Source organism: Rattus rattus, chromosome 3, assembly GCF_011064425.1.
Source record: "Rattus rattus isolate New Zealand chromosome 3, Rrattus_CSIRO_v1, whole genome shotgun sequence".
Classification (NCBI taxonomy): domain Eukaryota; kingdom Metazoa; phylum Chordata; class Mammalia; order Rodentia; family Muridae; genus Rattus; species Rattus rattus.
The window spans coordinates 157,603,376-157,623,147 of record NC_046156.1 but is presented as its reverse complement, the minus strand read 5'-3'; the positions used below and the strand labels follow the sequence as shown (position 1 = coordinate 157,623,147).

Below are 19,772 nucleotides of genomic sequence, written 5' to 3'. Positions count from 1 at the left end.
TGTGCTGAGGGCCTGGGTACATCCCATGCTTGCTGTCTGTTTGGCGCTTCAGTCTCTGAGCCCCAGTGGGCCCAGGTTAGTTGATTATGTGAGTTTTCTTGTGGTATCCTTGTCCTCTCTGCCTTCTGCAATCCTCCCTCCATCTTCCATAGGATTTCCCAAGCTCCACTTAATGTTTGGCTGTGGGTCTCTGCAGCTGTTTCCATCAACTGCTGGGTGGAGCCTCTCTGATAACAGTTATGCTAGGCTCCTGTCCGCAAATATAGAAGAGTATCATTAACAGTGTCAGGGGTAGGATTCTCTCATGGCATGGGTCTCAAGCTGAATCAGCTTAAGGCGGCCATTTCCTCAATTTCTATACTGTCTTTATCCCTGTACATCTTGTAGGGTAACAAATTGTGGGTGGATTGATATTCCAGTCTCTCTATTGGAAGTCTTTTCTGGTTACCAGAGATAGCTGTTTCTATATCCCCCGCTGCTAGGCATCTTAGCTAGGGTCACCTCATAGATTCCTGGGAGTTTCCATTGTTCTAGGTTTCTAGTTTATCCTAGGGTTCCCCTACCACCACCAGTTCAAGTTGTCTCTCCCAGTACTTTTGTCCTCCACTACCCAGTTCTATGTCTTATTCTGTTTCCCCTTCTTAGTGAGATTCAAGTGTCCTTCTTATATCCTCCTTGCTACTTAGCTTTTAGGGTTCTGTGAATTGTAGTGTGGTTATCCTGTACTTTATGGCTAATGTACACTTAAAAGTTAATACCATGTTTGTCTTTGTGGTTCTGAGTTTCCCCAACTCGGGATGACCTTTTCTAGTTCATCCATTTACCTGGAGATTTCAGAATGTCATTGTTTTTAATAGGTGGGTTAAATCTTTGGCCATGTACTAGTTAGCATTTCCCTTGAACTGAAATTGTCTTTTCATCTCTATTAATGCTATTCCCAGCTTTCTAAGTGCTTGTGTGAAAAATTAATCCTCCTCTTTTTCTGATTCTTGTTGACCCTTTTTTTTCTGGTATTCCATAACATTAAGAGCTGCTTATAATAATTATATTTTTAAAATAACCTTCTTTCCTACCACCTTTGTGTTAGAATTTGTAAGTTAGCTGTTATGCCACTCCTCAAATACCTCTGTTCAGAATGATAATCAAAACTCTTTGTATTCTCTCTGATTTCCTGCTCCGTCATCTCCCCACTCCTGCCACTCTAACGTTGCCCACGCCTTATGCTGATATTCAAAGCACTATGCCTGGAAAACCTTCCCTACATCCTTACAGCCTTTTATTCCCTGTTAACCTCTTGATAATAATGTTCTTTAAAATTAAACATTCCCCTTACAATACTGTGCATCCCTCTAAGCTTTCCTCAGTAAAGGCATGTGCTTTCTGTACAGTTTCACGGTGCATGGTTTGTTCCTATTGCTAGATTGTTAGTCCCTACCTACTAAAGACAAGATAGTCTCTTTTGTCCACTGATCATTGTAGTACCGAACACTGGCTGATGTACAGCAGTTCTCAGTGAATAGGTGTCATGGTTCTTACTTTCAGTAGGTAATTTCCTGAGTAACTAGACAAATGAGTAGCAAATTCCCTAGGTCTATATTTTATCTCCTGGATATTAAGTACATTGAAACATGATACCTCTGAGTTTTGTTTTACTAAACCCTAAAGGTTTTAAGATGAAAAATGTAACTATTTCTAGAAGCAAGTATTTTCTATTTGAAAAGCTTCTGTTTATAATGTTTTTTGAAATACAGGTTCAAGATGGCTTTGAAGATGTCGCAACTGAATTAGCGAAGAGTAAACATGCTCTTATTTGGGCTCAACGTAAAGAAAATGAGTCTTCCTCTTTAATTAAAGATCTGACCTCTATGGTGAAGGAACAAAAGACAAAACTCTCAGAAGTCTGCAAATTGAAGCAGGAAGCAGCAGCAAATTTACAGGCAGGAATCTGCAGTGTGCTTTCCCTTGGGGCTTTCACATCATCTCACGTGTGAGCAGTGACTTTTAGGAAGTACTCAGGAGTAACTCTGAGATTGTGTTATTCATACAGCTAGTGTTCATAATGAAAGTATACCTGATGAGATCCATGACTTCATAGATGAGACTGCTGTCATGAAAAATGATGATGGCATACCCCTTCAGCCCCAGCTCTTGGGAGGCAGAGGCAGGCAGATGGATCTCTGGATTTGAATCCATTGTAGTCTACATTTCAAGTTCTAGACCGACCAGGTCTACATAGTGAGACTCTGTCTCAAAAATAAAGAAAAATATGTAAATATATGCCTTTGTAAATTTATTCTATATAGTTGTCACCGGTTGTACAATGGTGTGACAGAAATTGGAAAAGTGATACTGAAAAGGTGCTGAACTTTGAGAGACACTATGTGTATTACTAGTATTAACTGGATGGTGGTAATGATATTTTCAGATACACTTACCATAGTAACTTTTAAATTATCTCTTAATATGTGCTACTTCACCGAAGAACTCAACTTCTGGAAAATAAATTAAAGATTGTTGACTTAAATATTTCATGAGAAATTTTGACAAGTACAGATTGAGTTTTTCTCTTACAATTATGGAATAAAACTCAATGTTTAAAAAGTAGCCTTTTAAATGTTAGCATTTTTTTAATAGCATATACCTTAAAACTTTTGGTATAAAATTTGGTAGTCTTTACTTTTTAATTGCTTAAAGAGCATTTTTTCATAAGATACACAAAAGAAAGACCTACTTTAATAATTTATAGTGTGTATAATTTTAATCTTTATAACTAAGTGAAATAATTTGTGTTTTGGCTATATACAGAATCAAATCAACACTCTTGAAATTTTGATTGAAGATGACAAGCAAAAGAGCATTCAAATAGAACTTCTCAAACATGAGAAAACCCAGCTCATTTCTGAGCTGGCAGCCAAAGAGTCGCTGATTTATGGCTTAAGGACCGAGAGAAAAGTATGGGGACACGAACTGGCATACCAGGGTAAGAGTCTCAGTATTTCAGTGGAAAATAGCCATTATTACAAGCAGTATTATCTGGGTGTGAGAGGAAAGGATGCTTCACTGCCTCCCAGTGCTAAGTTAAAAAGGAGTGTGTTGTCTCGCAGGATAAGTAGGCATTTACCCGCCAAACAGGAGCACAAGCCTCTCGGGAAGTAAGGCATTTCAGTAATTAAGGTGTTTAAGTGGCCAGACATAGAGACGCCTCTCGGTGCAGCTGCTCTGGCAGCTTAAAGAAGTCACTCAAGAGTAGCTGAGGAACCTTTTTAAATTTATTTTTCACTAATACATAAAAACATCATGGGATACTGTGGTGATACTGTTCTTTATATTAATACTAAAAGATCTAAGATGAGTAATTCATGTTTGTCACATTTTCCATATTTTGCATGGATAGAAGTAAAGTTGTACGTGAATGAAAATCACTGTAGATTTCAGTTAAACCCTTAGTCTTTTTTCCAACTGCTACATAGCAAAAAATAATTATTACTATGTCTTGACTCTAACAGAAAGCTTAAAGTTATGAATAGTTAGTGGTCAAAATAAGGCATGCTTATTTATTTCATAGTAATTTTTACTGTGATTGTGTTTGCTTCATTTTACCTAAATAGAGGTTTTAATAGCTCAAATGTTTAAAAGACTTTATCCTGTTGATTTGCATTATTGTATATTGTAGGCTTTACATCAGTTTTTTTGCTTGCTTGTTTGATTTTCGCCTTATTAGGTGGCGTAGTATAAGTACAAAAATCCCCAAGGTATATTAAGTTTCTAACTGGTAATTGTTTCTTAGGCACATCACTATCCCAGAGTCGTGGGAAACTAGAAGCTCAAATAGAAAGTTTATGCAGAGAAAATGAATCTCTGAGAAAAACCCATGAAAGTGACTGTGATGCCTTGAGAATAAAGTGCAAGATCATCGAGGATCAAACTGAAACCATCCGGAAACTAAAAGATGTAAGCCTAGCATGTTCCTTGGGGAAAAGACCTTTGAGCATGTTTGGAAAATAGTAATTTATCTTTGCAATCTTCAACTGTTGTAGATTGTAAAGAAAAGGGAATATCATACTTATATCCTTTTATGGTTTCTCAGCCTTGCTCTTAATATCTGATACTGATAAACTTGAATTTTACTTTGACTTTTTGCTTGTTACTGCTTTTTGAGGCAGGTCTATGTATTCCTGGCTGGTAGGAGCCTCAAACTCACAGAGATCTGCCTGCCACTGCCTTGAGTGCTGGGACTAAGGGCATGTGGTACCAGGCTTGCCTTATTATTATCACCTGGGAAATAGCAAAATAAGAGTCATCAAAAAGATTAGAAATCACAAGAAAATTTAATTTTTATAAATTGGATATTTTATTTATATACATTTCAAATGCTATCCCTTTCCTGGTTTCCCCTCTGCAAATCCCCATCCCATCCCCACTTACCCTGCTTCTATGATGGTGATATTCTCCCACCCATTCCTCCTTACCACACTAGCATTCCTCTACCTGGACCATCAAGCCTTTACAGGACCAAGGGCCGCCCCTCCCAGTGATGCCAGATAAAGCCTCTTCAGCTCCTTCAGTCCTTCCCCTAACTCCTGAATTGGGGGTCCCTGTGATCAGTTCAATGGTTGGATTCAAGCATCCACTCTGTATTGGTCAGGATCTGGCAGATCCTCTCAGGAGAATATTTTTATGGTCCATATCCTTTTAGATCTTAACTCATACTGATATGAACATCTAAAATAAATTACTGTTTTTTTTAAGGGTTTACAAGAAAAAGATGGGCAAATCAAAATGCTACAAGAACAAATCACCATCATAGAAAAATGTTCTCAAGAGCAACTTAATGAAAAGACTTCACAACTAGATTCTATAGTTGAGAAACTGGAGAGACATAATGAAAGAAAGGAAAAACTAAAGCAACAGTTGAAGGCAAAGGAATTAGAACTTGAAGAAATCAGAAAAGCTTACAGGTATTATATAGTACTTGCCAGTGAGGAAAAGGTTTAGATGAATGATCCCATGTTCCTCACTTAATGTTATTTCTTGTTAATTCTTGTCTTTCTAGCACACTAAATAAGAAATGGCATGACAAAGGAGAACTACTCTCTAATCTTGAAACACAAGTAAAAGAAGTAAAAGAAAAATTTGAAAACAAGGAAAAGAAACTGAGAGCAGAGAGAGACAGAAGCCTTGAGCTACAAAAGTAAACCTTAAGTTATGAAGGGTGGATGTGGGGTCCCTTTAAACACACAGACTACATTGGAATGGGTGAAATACATGTATAGAAGGAAGATGCCCAAGATATGGAGGACATAATTTTCTAAGAAAGTTATTTTCATTCCACCCCTAAAATAAGAAAGAGTTCCCCTATACTAATTAGATATGAATATATATGTATTTCTTCTTATAGACTAGTAATTCCTGAAACATAGGAATTACTATATGATTTTTTTAAAACATCAAAGAAAAGGTGTACTAACTGCCATTTTGATTTTATTTAGAAAATACTCAATAGAAAATAAAGATTTACCTTTTAATATACAAATCTATTCTAAAATAATTTATAAAATTGAATTCCTATAAAACATAGGTAGTACAGTTTAATGACTAGTTTCAAGAGGCAGAGTGGTATTAGTAACAGAGCCTGCAGACAGCTTCTCACTAGAAAGCCCTCTTAATCTCTCTGTGAACCCATATGCAGAGGGGTTATTTTCTCTCTCTCTCTCTCTCTCTCTCTCTCTCTCTCTCTCTCTCTCTCTCTCTCTCTTTTAAAGGGATGCAGTAGAAAAGCTTCAGAACATGGATGATGCCTTTAAAAGACAAGTTGATGCAATTGTTGAAGCACATCAAACTGAAATAACACAACTAGCAAACGAGAAGCAGAAATATATTGAGTGTGCAAATTTAAAGGTACAGTAAGCTAAGATTTATTCTAATATTAAATTATTATGGTTAAATGAATTAGATTTTTGAAAAGTAAAAGTGGAAAGGGTGAACATTTTGGTGACATAAACTTTAAAGAACATACTGCCAAAGTTATGAATTTAGGCAACATTTCAGGCATTAGCAGGTAATAACTCCAGGGAGCTGATTAAGTAGTAGGTTAAATCCCTGCTTGCACCAGTCTACGATTTTAGCAGTCTCCCGTGAACATCCCTTTGGTCACAGGCAAGGGGAAAATGGCAGTGCAATTTATCATTGCCTTGAGAAAGTTCTTGGTGATCACTTCCCTGTTCATTAGGGTTTAAGCCAAAGAGGTTTGTCATCTTAATAAGAATGAGTTTCTAGTGCTTCTAAGACAAACATCATGGGCTTTAACCTCATGAAGATAATGGATCAGATCAAGGTATTTTAACAATCACACAAATATTCTGCAATCCACTAGACTCAAAGATACTTATGAACTTTCCATCAATTTTCAAATGCTAATGAAAAGCAAACAAAAGGTATGTAAGATTCAGAAATAAGCAAGCAAAAAGCATATAAGAATCAAAAGCACACAGTGCTTGCTTATTCTGTAATATCAGTACTCAAGGTTAGGCAGGAAGATCAAATATTTATGCCAGACTGGGCTAGACAGAAAGACCTGTCTCCAAAAAAAAGGGGAGAGGAGGGACTAAAAAGATGGCTCAGCTGTTATGAGCACCGAGCTCTTAATAAGGCCCAGCGTTTAGATCCTAGCACCCATGTAACAAGCCAGGTTGCTGCAATCTGTAAATACCTATAACTAGGTCTGAAGGTTCCAGTGCTATATTCTGGCCTCCACACACATTCACAAACGTGCATATAGACAATACTAACACATAAGAAAGTTTAGATACAGAGGAAAAGTCTTCATCAGAATATGCTTAAGGTAGAGTTACCCTTAGGACTCTACAAGGAAAGAGAGCAGTGTTATATAATCAACTGTTAGGACCATAATGGCCAAGTTACTTCACTTGCAGTCAGTGGTGATTTCTAGTATTTTATTTAACATGATACAAGGATACTGTGGACAATACCAAACAAAGCAGGAATTGGGCTTTCGGCTGAAAGTATTGAATATAATGTTGGACCTACGACCAACATGACTTGGTAAAGAGTTAAAAGAAATGCTTTCTTATATTGTTTTTGACAGACAGGAAACTTATTAGAGTCTTACTACCTGAGGTTTAGCACATGTTCAAGTTTGTGTTGTATTAGAAGTTACAAGCCTTTCTTTTCAGGATGATCCTGAGAGACTCCCTGGTGCTGCACAAGTCTGTTTCATGATGTAATAAGTTCTTGAGAATTCTTAAGTCCAAAGACCTTGCTCCTGATTGTCCTGAAGATCTCTACATTTAACTAAGAAAGCAGTTGCTGTTCCCAAGCCTCTGAGATGAACAGAAAGGACATGGATGCTAAATTCTACCTGATTCTCATAGAGCCGGATTCACCGATTGGCTCCTTATTATAAGCTTAAGTGGGTCTTTCCATCCAACTGGAAATATGAGTCTTCCTCAGCCTCTGCTCTGATGGCATAAATTTGCCTTCTATACTTAAACAATAAAATCACTTTAAATTTAAAAAAAAAAAGTAGAACCAGAGCTTTAAAATAATAATCAGGCATAAAGTATACAGATCCTGAGGCATCACAGATAGGTAGTAATTTAAATTAGGAGAAGTTGGGACTGGAGAATTAGTTCTGCCTATAAGAGCACTAGTTACTCTTGAAGAGGACCCAGGTTCTATCGCCAGCACCCATATGGCAGATCACAACCGTCTTTAACTCTAGTCTCAAGAGATCCAATGCCCTTTCTGACCTCCGTGGGTCCTAAGCATGCTTTTGGCAAATAAGCGTATATGCAGGCAAAACACTCTTACACATAAAGTAATAAAATCTAAAAAAAAATAATAAATTAAGAAAAGTCATTTTCTAAGGGAAAATAGGAGTTCTGTATTAAGGGAATGTAGTAACAGAAAAAGATTGTCACAGTAGCTATATCTGTCAGACATGTTGAGGTAAATAGAAGAAAGTTTCAAGCAAAGGTCTGTAGTATGCAATACACAGATCTTAGGGGACTCTGGGCTAAGAATGAATGGTAAAATTTTATCTCAAAGAGAAAACCCCACCAGAACTTTCAGAAATGCTGGAGGGACCACAATGAAAAGACTGCTTTGGGAGGAAGTTGTGGGAGTTGCAAGTCTTTAAGGTGTGGGTGTTTTAAGTTAAACTCAGCATTGACAGGCTGCTCAGGACAATGGGATAATGGAATCAGAAAACTAGGTTTCTGTTCTCTGTAAAATAGGAATTTCACATTTTCTAAACTCAAAATGCAGTCAAAATACATTGCGTTAGCCTTTGCAAGAGAATCTTATGAGGACTAAATAGGTTATACACGTGAAAGTACTTTATATAGATTTCCATTTTATCATTTGAAAAAAGTTGCATCTTACTAACTTCATTTAATGAATCACAAATTATAGAGTACAAAAAGTACATCGTTGACTTTTCAAAATGCACCTAAAAATATTTTTAGAAAATTAAAATGTAAAATGTATACATTGGTTTAGGTTCAACAGATTGAAGACGAAATGCGAGGACTTCTGGAAGAAACATGCAAGAACAAAAAATTGATGGAGGAAAAAATTAAGCAACTTGCTTGTGCTATAAGTGACATACAGAAAGAAATGTGATGTTTAGTTGAAATGGACCAACAGACCTATTGTAAAAATGATTAAATATTGTAACAGTAGTATCTGCTATGTCTCTTTCTACACATTTCATTATGAATATATTTTAAGAGACTTGATGAAATATTGTATTTGTGGGGTTTTTATAATAAAGCATTATCAATTATGTTTATTAGATGGACCTATCATAATAACTAGACTTAAAGCACTTTTCTTGTCTCTGAGCTGTACCTTGTTGATAACTACTCACTTACAGACTTGTAAAGGAATGTTACAATTTGACTATAGGAAAGATACGAAAATAATCATTGTTGAGTTGTGCTAATGCAGAACTACTTGTATTTACAGGTTATCCTTTAGTAAATGCAACTCCCTTCTTCTAAAGTGTCTGTAAGATGTAAGCAAAACAATATTGCAAGTCTACAGGATAAACAAAAATGTGTTCTCATTCAGAAAGATTTAGCTATCTCCACATGACTCAGTTTCCTCTTTTCTGGTGCCATTTGTTCATTAAAAGTGACATTTATAGTTTTATAAATGTTGTGTTCTAGAAGAGCACAGCATAACCACCCTCATTCACACCTCCACTCACTGAATGAAGAGACTTTTGACTCTGCAACTGGAAACACTCATTTCACTTCCTATCTAGTCTCATGTTGCTAATTCACTGTCGTCACCACTTTTGTTGGTAAATATGTGTCCTTACCCCTGTGCCGATGCTGAGAGGAAGAAAATATAACACATTCGAAAACTAATATCATTAATAAGCTAAATTTTAAAAAGTAAATAGAACCCAAATAATCTTTAAATATTCCTGAAGAGAAGGTCTTATGGTGTTATTGTAGCTGAGCAATAAATATACTTAGTCAAATGGTAGCTGACAGTGTAATTCTTGCCTGACACTTCCAGTTTTATCCATCCATAAGTTTGCTGTCTGATGGTAAGCATGGAATTGGGTTGGCACAGATTTGTCAGCACAGATGCTGTAATATAGGGGACGTTTCAGGAAGGCTGTGGAACCTTTGGTGTTGTCTATAGAGGCAAACAGTCCATGAACCTTGCTTAATTATTACCGCATGTGCACTCGGTATTCCATTTCTGCTTGTTGACATACTGGCCCCCCTATCTGTGAGATGGAGGAATAGAATGCTGAAGTTCACAGTAGGAGAACAGATTATGGTATGATTGGATTGGGGTGTGTGTGTGTTGTGTGTATTTTTGTTTTTGTGGTTTTTTTTTTTCATTTTTAGTGGGAGCAGGAGGAATCAGATAATCCATATAGTCACTGAAATACCAGTTTTAGAAATCATTCAGTTTTAGGAATCTAAAGGATTCTCCAAGAATACTGTATCCAGCAACTTACCTTCAGATCTAAATTCTTGACTTAAAAGCACATAAACTTAATGATCTTTGAACTTACACACTATGATCTGAATTTGGGTTCTAATACATACTTACATCCCAACTTAGATGTTATTCATAAAACTAACCAAATTCCCAAAGCCAAGGTTCCCTCTTCAAGACCATTGAACTTCTCCTGAACTGATGGTAGATTCAGAGGGCTAGTTGAGTACTTTGAGTAATAACTAGATAACTTATCTACTGTTGTCCATTGGATTCCCAATACACTTGTGCATGGGGCAGGATCCTGAATGTTTTCAAGGATAACAGCCTAACTCTTCTTTGTCAAGGTGTCGGGAATACAGAGCAGTGCTCCTAACTCTAGTACTGTTTTATATATCACTCTTGTGGCTAATGACAAATATCTGTAGGTTAGTAGTATTACATGCCATTTAAACATTTCTGTGACAAATAATAGAGAAACATACATGTAGTAGAGAGACAGTAGAGTTGCCAACACTGGTAACGGTTTAGTTGCCAAACTATAACTATGGATAACTCATCTTGTTTACCATTTAAGGGCATACTATGCTAGAAGCAGATGTGGAAGAGTGGGAATGATAAGGTAGTCCTAATTATCTTCCGTTCTGCTCCCCATTACCCACACTGTTAGGGACAAGACATGGGTTTCAATGGCATCAGCTTCAGTAAGGGACCACAATCTGGTTTTCCATTTTATCCATAAGAATAGACTTTCTCGAGTTAAGTTCCCAATATATACTATTTTATTATCTTATTTTTTGTATATGAATGTTTAGCCTGCATATATGTCTATGCACCAAGTGTATGCCTGATACCCGTGGAGACCAGAAAATGATAGTAGATAACCCTGGACTCAGAATTCCAAATGGTTCTAAGCCGCCATGTGGGTGGTAGAAACTGAACCCAGGGCGTCTAGAAGAGCACCCAGTGCTCTTACCCTCCATCTCTCCAGCCCTTCCATTGTATTCTTGTTGAATTCGTTTTGTTATAACAAACTTATATTTCTTATATTTTAATATGCATTGTTTATGCATAAATATGATTTCAGGTTTCACTTATCAAATTATAAGTACTTACATAGTGAAGGTGAAGATTAGAATTCTCATTGGTGAGCTGGTGAAATGGTCAGCTAGTAGAGGCACTTGCTGCTAAACTTGAGTATCTGCGTTTGATCCCTGGGCTCACATAGTGGAAGAAAATTAACTCCCACAAATTGTCCCCTGACCTCCACATAAATGCACATGTGTCAACACACAAATATAATACAATTTTTAAAACTTCAGTGCCACAATAGAGAAGGAGCAAAAGGAAGGGAGACAGAGTGAAAGAAAGGTGACTCAGTAGAGAGAGGGGGTGTGGAAGAAGGAAAGAAAGAACAAAGGTGACTCGAGTGAAATACCTATACCATTAAAACTAAGATATGAAAGAATTGAAGACACAAGAAGATCAGAATAATTTCAAGGATTGGAAGAACTAATACTATGAAAATATACTATCAAAAGTAGTATATGAACTCAATGCAACCCCCCCCCAATGACATTCTTTACAGAACTAGAAACAGTTCTAAAATTGATATAAAACTGATATGGCAGCACAAAAGGCTCTGACTAGGTAAAGCAGTCCTTTTCTCAAACAATGCAAAATGAAAAATACTTTATTTCCACTTCCATAATAAAGCCTAGTAACATTGCCATAAAAATAAACAGTAGACCTAAGGAACAGGCCAGAGGACTCAGAAGTAAATCCACAGCTGTAGCCACTGGCTATCTGATAAAGCTCTTGGAAATAAGCATCAGAGAAGCAACAACCCCTTTAACAAATGATGCTGAGGAAATTGGGCTTATAAATACAGATAAAAATAGGTCAATATCAACTACCTTCCACAAAAATCAATGCAAAAATGGATCAAGACCTTAATTTAAGATCTGCAGCATTGAAACTTGCAGAAGAAATTATATCTAACGCATCTCAAACTATAAATATAGGCAAGCATTTTCCGAAAGACTCCAATAGCACAAGAAATAACTAAGATTTACTAACAAATAAGAATTGGCATGAAATTAAGAAGCTTCTGAACAGCCAAAGAAATAACTGAGGGTGTGAGAAGACAACTTAATGGGAAAACAGAAGCTTCACCAGCTACATATCAAGCAGGGGATGAAATTGAAAGAAGGTATATGAAGAGTGTTGAAAATTTAGCCCCCCAAAATTCAAATCGTTTAACCATAAATAGGTTAAATGATCAATATATACCTGAAAATGCATTCAACGTCTTCACCATCAAGGAAATACAAATTAAAACTGCTTTGGTAGTCCTCACCCCCCTATCAGAATGCCATCCTCCATAAAATAAATGGTGGCCAGTCAGTGTTGGTCCACATCTTTAACTCCAACAAAGGCAAGCAGATCTCTGAGCTTGAGGCCAGCCTCATCTACAAAGCAAAAGCCAGGGCTACACAGGGAACCCCTGTCTCAAAAAACAAAAACAAGCAAAAAATTAAAAAAGAAGGGAGGAAAGAAAGAGAAAAACAAGAACAGAAGGAAATGAGAGAAACTGCTGGTGAGGATGTGGAAAAGAGAAGGATGTTGGGAAGAGGAATCTTTATCAAGATTCATGCAAGTACTTTGGAAATCAAGCATGGAGGTGCCTGCTATAGAACACAGCTGTACACTCCTGGATATATACCCAAAGGACTCTTTTTTTTTTTTTTAAGATATATTTCTTTACTTAGATTTCAAATGTTATTCCCCTTCCCAGTTTCCTGTCCATAAGCCTCCATTCCTTCCCCTCCCCTTCCCCTCTCCCATATGGTATTCCCCCTACAATCCCCCTTAATGCCCCCCCTCCATATTCCCCTGCACTGGACCAAGGGCTTCCCCTTCCACTGGTGCCCTTTCTAGGCTATTCTCTGCTACATATGCAGTTGGAGCCCTGGGTCAGTCCATGTATAGTCTTTGGGTAGTGGTTTAGTCCCTGGAAGCTGGTTGGTTGGCATTGTTGTTTTTATGGGTTGCAAGCTCCTTCAATTCTTTCAATACTTCCTCTAATTCCTCCCAAGGGGATCTTATTCTCAGTTCGGTGGTTTGCTGCTAGCATTGACCTCTGAATTGGACATGCTCTGGATGTGTCTCTCAGGAGAGATCTATATCCAGTCCCTTTCAGCATGCATTTTAGCTTCATCAATCTTATCTAGTTTTGGTGGCTGTGTGTGTGTGTGTGTGTGTGTGTGTGTGTGTGTGTGTGTGTGTGTGTATATATATATATATATATATATATATATATATATATATATATATGCATGCCACATGTGGTGCAGGATCAGGCCATCCTTGAGTCGCTGCTCTAAACTTTGCTTCCATATCCCCTCCTATGGATATTTCCCGCCTTTTAAGAAGAGTGAACATACCATACAGGTGATTTTCAGTATTAGTGATTACAACTGTGAAATCTATCCGTAGATGAAAGGATAAAGAAAATGTAGTACATAAACACAGTGGAATTTTATGTACATGTAAAGAAAGAAAAATCACAGCTGTAGGGAAATAGATGTAATTAGCAAAATAAGCAGATTCGAAGAAAAATACATTTCTTCTCATATGCAGAACTTAATTTAAAACTGTGCACACATGCACATATGTACATGCATGTATATTTTTGTAAGTCATGATCAAGATGAGGGTAATAAAGAAGAGACTTTAAGGGGGTAGGAGTTAAAGTAATGGAATGCATATAATAAAGCAGAAGGACTATGGGGAAGAAACAGCTATAGAAGGGGAGGGCACAAGGAAAACCAGTGGAGAGGATAAGTGAAAACAGAATAGTGACACATACAGATGAGGATATCTTGATGAAAACCATTGCTATGAATGCGACTTAAAAAAATTAATGTCAAAATGGAAAATATTCTCAATTCCACTCTTCCAGAGCAAAAATATTTAATCGTATACTATATATGTTGTTTTTGTTATTATCTTTGAAAGGCAAAAAGAGTATAAAACTAAAAATCATTCTGCTGCACATTCTGTTTAAATACAGTCTGTACCTTCTGTTTGTAATTACTGGATATAACTTTCAAAAGGCCCTTGCATTATCTGTCAGATTGCTATGCCACGAGTGCTATGAGCAGGGGCATCTATTATAAGAGGATTAACTATCCTTGAAACATCTTTTAACCTAGAAAATGCAGAAGATAAATGTATGCTGCGAGCATTTGAAGAAAAAATGGGAAAATTTAAATTTAGAAATGTGACAGTGAAGAGTTGTGATATAGAAGCTTTTGATGGACCATTAGCTCAAGGGAGAGCTGACAGTTGAACTTTGATATTATCTATTATCACGAAATAAGATTATTTAAAATTCACTCAGTTATGCTTGAGGACATGCCTCAATGTTAGGGCATTTTCACAGGCCATAGGTTCAATCCTCAATTCTCAGAACTTCTTCCCCTGCAGATGTGGGAGTGGCAAAAAGAAGAGGAGGAGGAAGAGAAGGAGGAAGCACTGGTGTACTGCCATCATCAAATAAAAACTTATTTTCTTAACTATTTACTACATTATGATAACACAGTACACATTTTTAATTTATCCTGTATATATGTGAATGGTGTATGTGATGTTCCACAAATGTCACAGACTGTAAATCCAATAAGTTGTAAACTAATAAATTATTCTCTTTATTACAAAATACTTGCAAATCGTCCCTCAACCCAGTCCTGAATTACAGTCGTTTTCTAAAATATATGAAAAATTACTATTATATAGTTATAACACGTCACAGTATTTGTCCAAACAAATCTATGTGATTAACCTAAATTTATTAAAAGATTGCTGGCATGGAAAATACTACTCTGCAGGTCAGTGAAATTCAGGTTAGTTCCACTGTACTGGCAAGTGCACAAACATCTGACTTGGAACTTGCCAACTGGTTTGAACACTGACTTGAGATCTCTGAGACCTTTCTCCAAAAAGGCACACATAAGTGTGTAGCAAATTGATTCTCTTTTGAGAACTATCTCCTTTATAGCCAAAAAAGTCATGGAAAGCAAAATCAGACTGAAACTAAAAACATGTTTTTAGTCACTTAATAGTTGTTAAGTGAACAGTATTCAATAGTAACCAGTAGTAGCATCTTAAAGGTTTTTTGTATTCTGGTTTCTAAAAATTGCATTATGAACAGAAATTTCAAAAAGGTCCTGCAGTATTACAAAGGTTTTTCATCATCAATCTCATTTTCAGCAATGTTTGGGGAAAAATAAGCATCATTATTTTTCACTGTGCTGTTCATTATTCACAGGGTGACTATGCACGTGAGGACTGAAACTGAAAAACACCACCTACCAAGTCATTTTCTCATCTCAGTTGCGGATGTGCTTCTGAGAGCTTGGACTTAAGCACCGACATTTATTGTTCTGTGTTTGATTATGCTGATGACATTTGCACAGCTCTATATATTAAAACCCATAAAAACTGAATTGTATTGTGTATAAATTTTACATCTATGAAATGTTTTTACAACAAATAAAAGAATAAAGACAAAAGTCTACAATTATAAGTTTTCTCTCTGAAATTAGGAAAACAATAGTGTAATTTTATTTTCAATATCAGGCAACAAAACAAAAAATTTTGATGGCTACTTAAAATGTTTGTTAACTTGTTAATACATTTATACTTGAGACCCAGAAAATTTAAACAAATGAATATTCTAATCTGAAAACCACAATTACCAATCAAAATTTTAGAGTCGATTGTCATATTTCCCTTTTTAAGATATCTAGACTATTATATTAAAATGTGTTTACAAAATTACCCAGAAAATTGTAGAAAAAAAGTAAAATTGTATGGTTGCTTCCCCAAAACTAATCTTTTGGAACACTATACCCCCAATCCCCAACCCTGTCCTTCCTTTTGATATGTGGAGATACTTTATGAGAGATGTCATTAGAGTGAAGTTTTCATGGTGGCATTAGTAACTTTGTAGGAAAATAAATCCAAAACTGTTCACTAGCCACTCAAAGATAAAGTGCAAAATTCTACCTACTGTCCACAAGCCAGCAAAAGATTCCTAACCAGAACTCAGGAAGTTCTATGCCTTGATCTTAGACTTGCAGCTTCCTGAACTGTGAGAATATTTCCAGTTTAAGTAACCAGTTTCTGATGTAGTATGGGAACATGAGCTAAATAAGACACACAAAAATTGTCTTAGAAATGATGATAATTTTATTTCACATCGATTTCTGACCTAGCATATATAGCAGAATGTTCCTTAATTAAAATCTCAAGAAACAAAACATATACAAACATATATACACACAAAACCACCAACAATAACTACAATGAAATAGCAGGAATTAACAATCTTTGGCCATTGACATTTTTCAATAACAACGGACTCAATTCCCCAATAAAAAGACACAGAATTTCAGAATGGATGCAAAAACAAAATCCATCCTGCACATAAGAAACACCTCGACGTCAAAGATAGATACTACCATAGAGTAAAAGATTAGAAAAAAAAATGCCAAGTAATGGCCCCAAGGAATGAGCTGGTATAGCTGTTCTAATATCTAAAAAGTTTACTTCAAGCCAAAGTTAATCAAAAGAGATGCATTAGGACACTTCATACTCATCAAAGGAAAAATCTACCAAGATGCCATTTCAATTCTCAACATCTATGCCCAAAATGCAAAGAGCACCTACATTTGTAAAAGAAACATTACTAAAGCTTATATCGCACATCAATGCTCACACATTGATAGTAGGAGACCTCAATTCCCCACTCTCACTAATGGATAGGAAAGCCATGCATAAATTAAACATAGAAATAATGGACTTAACATGTTTCTAACCAAATGAACCTAACAGAACATTTCGCCCAAATGCACTCCTCATGGAATGTTCTCCAACACTGAACACCTACTTGGTCACAAAGCGTCAACAGATAAAAGAAAATTGAAATAACGTCCTTCATCCTAGCAGAACAAATGAAAGCCGGATTTTAGCAATAACAGAAACAACAGAAAGCCTACAAACTAGTGGAAACTGAACAACTCTATGGCTAGAATTCACTGGAAAAGAATGCACAACTACCCGTATTCATGGGACATGAAGAAAGCTGTGCTAAGGGTTGGGGATTTAGCTCAGTGGTAGAGCGATTGCCTAGGAAGCGCAAGGCCCTGGGTTCGGTCCCCAGCTCCAAAAAAAAGAACCAAAGAAAAAAAAAAAGAAAGTTGTGCTAAGAGAAAAGTTCATAACACTACTTTCCTTCCTAAAGAAATTGAAGAGATCTTATACTAACAACAGTACCCCTGAAAGCTCTAGAACAAAAAGAAACAAACACCCAGGAAGAGTAGAAGGCAGAAAATAATAAAACACAGGGTTGAAATAAATAAAATAGAAAGAGAACATTATGAAGAATCATAGAATTTGTTCTTTAAGAAAATCAACAAAGACCAACCCTGATCCTAACTAAAGGCAGAGAATGAATATCCAAATGAAAAACAGAAAGGGTTACATAACAATGGACACCGAGGTAATCCAAAGAATCATTAGGTCCTACTTCAGAAACCTATATTTCACAAAATTGGAAAATCTACAAGAAATGGGCAGTTTTCTCAATGGATACTACTTACCAGAGTTAAGTCAAGATCAGATAAACAACTTGAATAGACCTATAACCCCCAAGGAAATAGAAGTGACACTAAAAGTCTCCCAACCAAAAAAGATCCAGGGCCAGAACATTTTCACCCAGAATTCTATCAGAGTTTCAAAAAAAGCTAACACCAATACTCCTAAAATTATCCCACAAATAAAAACAGAAGAAACATTGCCAAACTCATTTTATGAGATCATAGTCACCCTGACACCTAACCCACACAAGGACTCAGCAAAATGAATTATACAACCATTTTCCTCATGAAGACTGATGTAAAAATACCCAATTTAAAAAAATGAAACAAATCCAGGACTGGAGAGATTGCTTAGTGGGTAAGAGCACTGATTGCTCTTCTGTAAGCCCTGAGTTCTATTGCCAGCGACCACATGATGGCTCGCAACCATCTGTAATGGGGTCCAATGCCCTCTTTTGGTGTGTCTGAAGACAGCTACAGTAAAAAATCCAAGCCAATCATGGTTGTACATGCCTTTCACAGTGGCAAGCAGATATCTGAGAATGTAAGGCTAGCCTGTTCTACAAAGTCAGTCCAGGACAGCAGGACTCTGTTATTCAGAAATACCTTATTTTGGAAAAAAAAATCCATGAACACATCAAAAAGATCGATCCACCATGATCAAGGAGGCTTCGTCCTAGACACACAGGAAGCATTCAACACATGAAAATCTGTCAATGTAATCCACCAAATAAGCAAAGTGAAAGAAAAACACGTGATCATTTCATTAGACACTAAAAAGAAACTTTGACAAATTCAACACCCCTTCATAATAAAAGTCTTGGAGAGATCAGGAATATGAAGGACAAACCTAAACATAATAAAGGCAATTTACAGCAAATCTATAGCTAACATGAAATTAAATGGAGAGAAACTCAAAGCAATTCCACTAAAACCAGAACAAGACAAGGCTGCCCACTCTCAGTATCTATTCAATATTTTAATTGAAGCTCTAGCTAGAGCAATAATAAAACTAAAGGAGATCAAATGGATTCAAATTGGAAAGGAAGAAGTCAAAGTATTGCTATTCACATATGATAGTATCAATCCTTATACAGAAGGTATCATCATTGCCATCATCAATTTCAAGCAGTATTACAGAACAGTAGTAATAAAAACTGGATGGTCTGGGCATAAAAATAGACATATTGATTAATGGAATTGAAGATGCAGAAATAAATCCATACATCTATGTAACCTTATTTTTGACAAAGAAGCCAGAAATATACAATGGAAAAAGAAAGCTATTTCAACAAATGGTGCTGGTCTATCTGGATGTCTACATGCAGACGAATAAAAATAGATTCATATCTATTACCCTGCACAAAAATCAAGTCCGAGTGGATCAAAGACCTCAACATGAAACCAGACACAATCTTCTTTGAAGAGAAAGTGGGGAATAGCCTTGAAAGCACTGGCACAGAAGACAACTTCCTGAACAGAACACGAATAGCACATTCACTAAACTCAACAATAAGTGGGACCTCATGAAACTGAAAAGTTTCTATAAGGCAAAGGACACCATTAACAGGAAAAAAACAATCAAACAAACAAAAACCAGCAACCTACAGAATGGGAAAAGATCTTCCCCAACTCCACATCTGACAGAGGGCTAATTAATATCCAAGATACATAAAGAACTCCAAAAAACAGACATCAACAAATTAAATAATCCTATTAAAAATAGGGTAAAGATCTAAACAGAGAATGCTCAACAAGGAAATTTCAAATGGCCAAGAAACACTTAAAAGAAATGGTCAGCATCCTTTGCCATCAGGGAAATACCAATCAAAACAACTTTGAAATCCCATCTTATACCTGTCAAATGGCTAAGATCAAAAACACAAGTGAGAGCTCCTGCTGGAGGAGTGGGATGTGGAGCAATGAAAACACTCCTCCATCGCTGGTTGGGAGGGCAATCTGGTACAGGTTCTTTAGAAGTCAATATAATGGGGATTTAGCTCAGTGGTGGGGTGCTTGCCTAGCAAGTGCAAGGCCCTGGGTTCGGTCCCCAGCTCTGGGGAAAAAAAAAAGAAATCAATGTAGTGGTTTCTCTGAAGATTGGGAATCAGTCTACCTCAAGAC

At 36.5% G+C, this 19,772-nt stretch overlaps 1 protein-coding gene across 7 annotated transcripts in view; it reads left to right on the top strand.

The window, feature by feature from the left end:
* Positions 1–9,516, top strand: part of Lrrcc1 (leucine rich repeat and coiled-coil centrosomal protein 1) — a 28,970-nt gene extending 19,454 nt beyond the window's left edge. For all 7 annotated transcript variants that reach the window (XM_032898713.1, XM_032898714.1, XM_032898711.1 and 4 more), the window contains 7 exons: positions 1,752–1,937; positions 2,806–2,980; positions 3,788–3,951; positions 4,750–4,958; positions 5,054–5,191; positions 5,763–5,898; positions 8,521–9,516. In XM_032898713.1, the coding sequence (XP_032754604.1) occupies positions 1,752–1,937; positions 2,806–2,980; positions 3,788–3,951; positions 4,750–4,958; positions 5,054–5,191; positions 5,763–5,898; positions 8,521–8,643 (1,131 nt within the window). In that variant the 3' untranslated portion in view covers positions 8,644–9,516. The remainder of the gene's footprint in view (positions 1–1,751; positions 1,938–2,805; positions 2,981–3,787; positions 3,952–4,749; positions 4,959–5,053; positions 5,192–5,762; positions 5,899–8,520) is intronic.
* Positions 9,517–19,772: the final 10,256 nt, after the last annotated feature.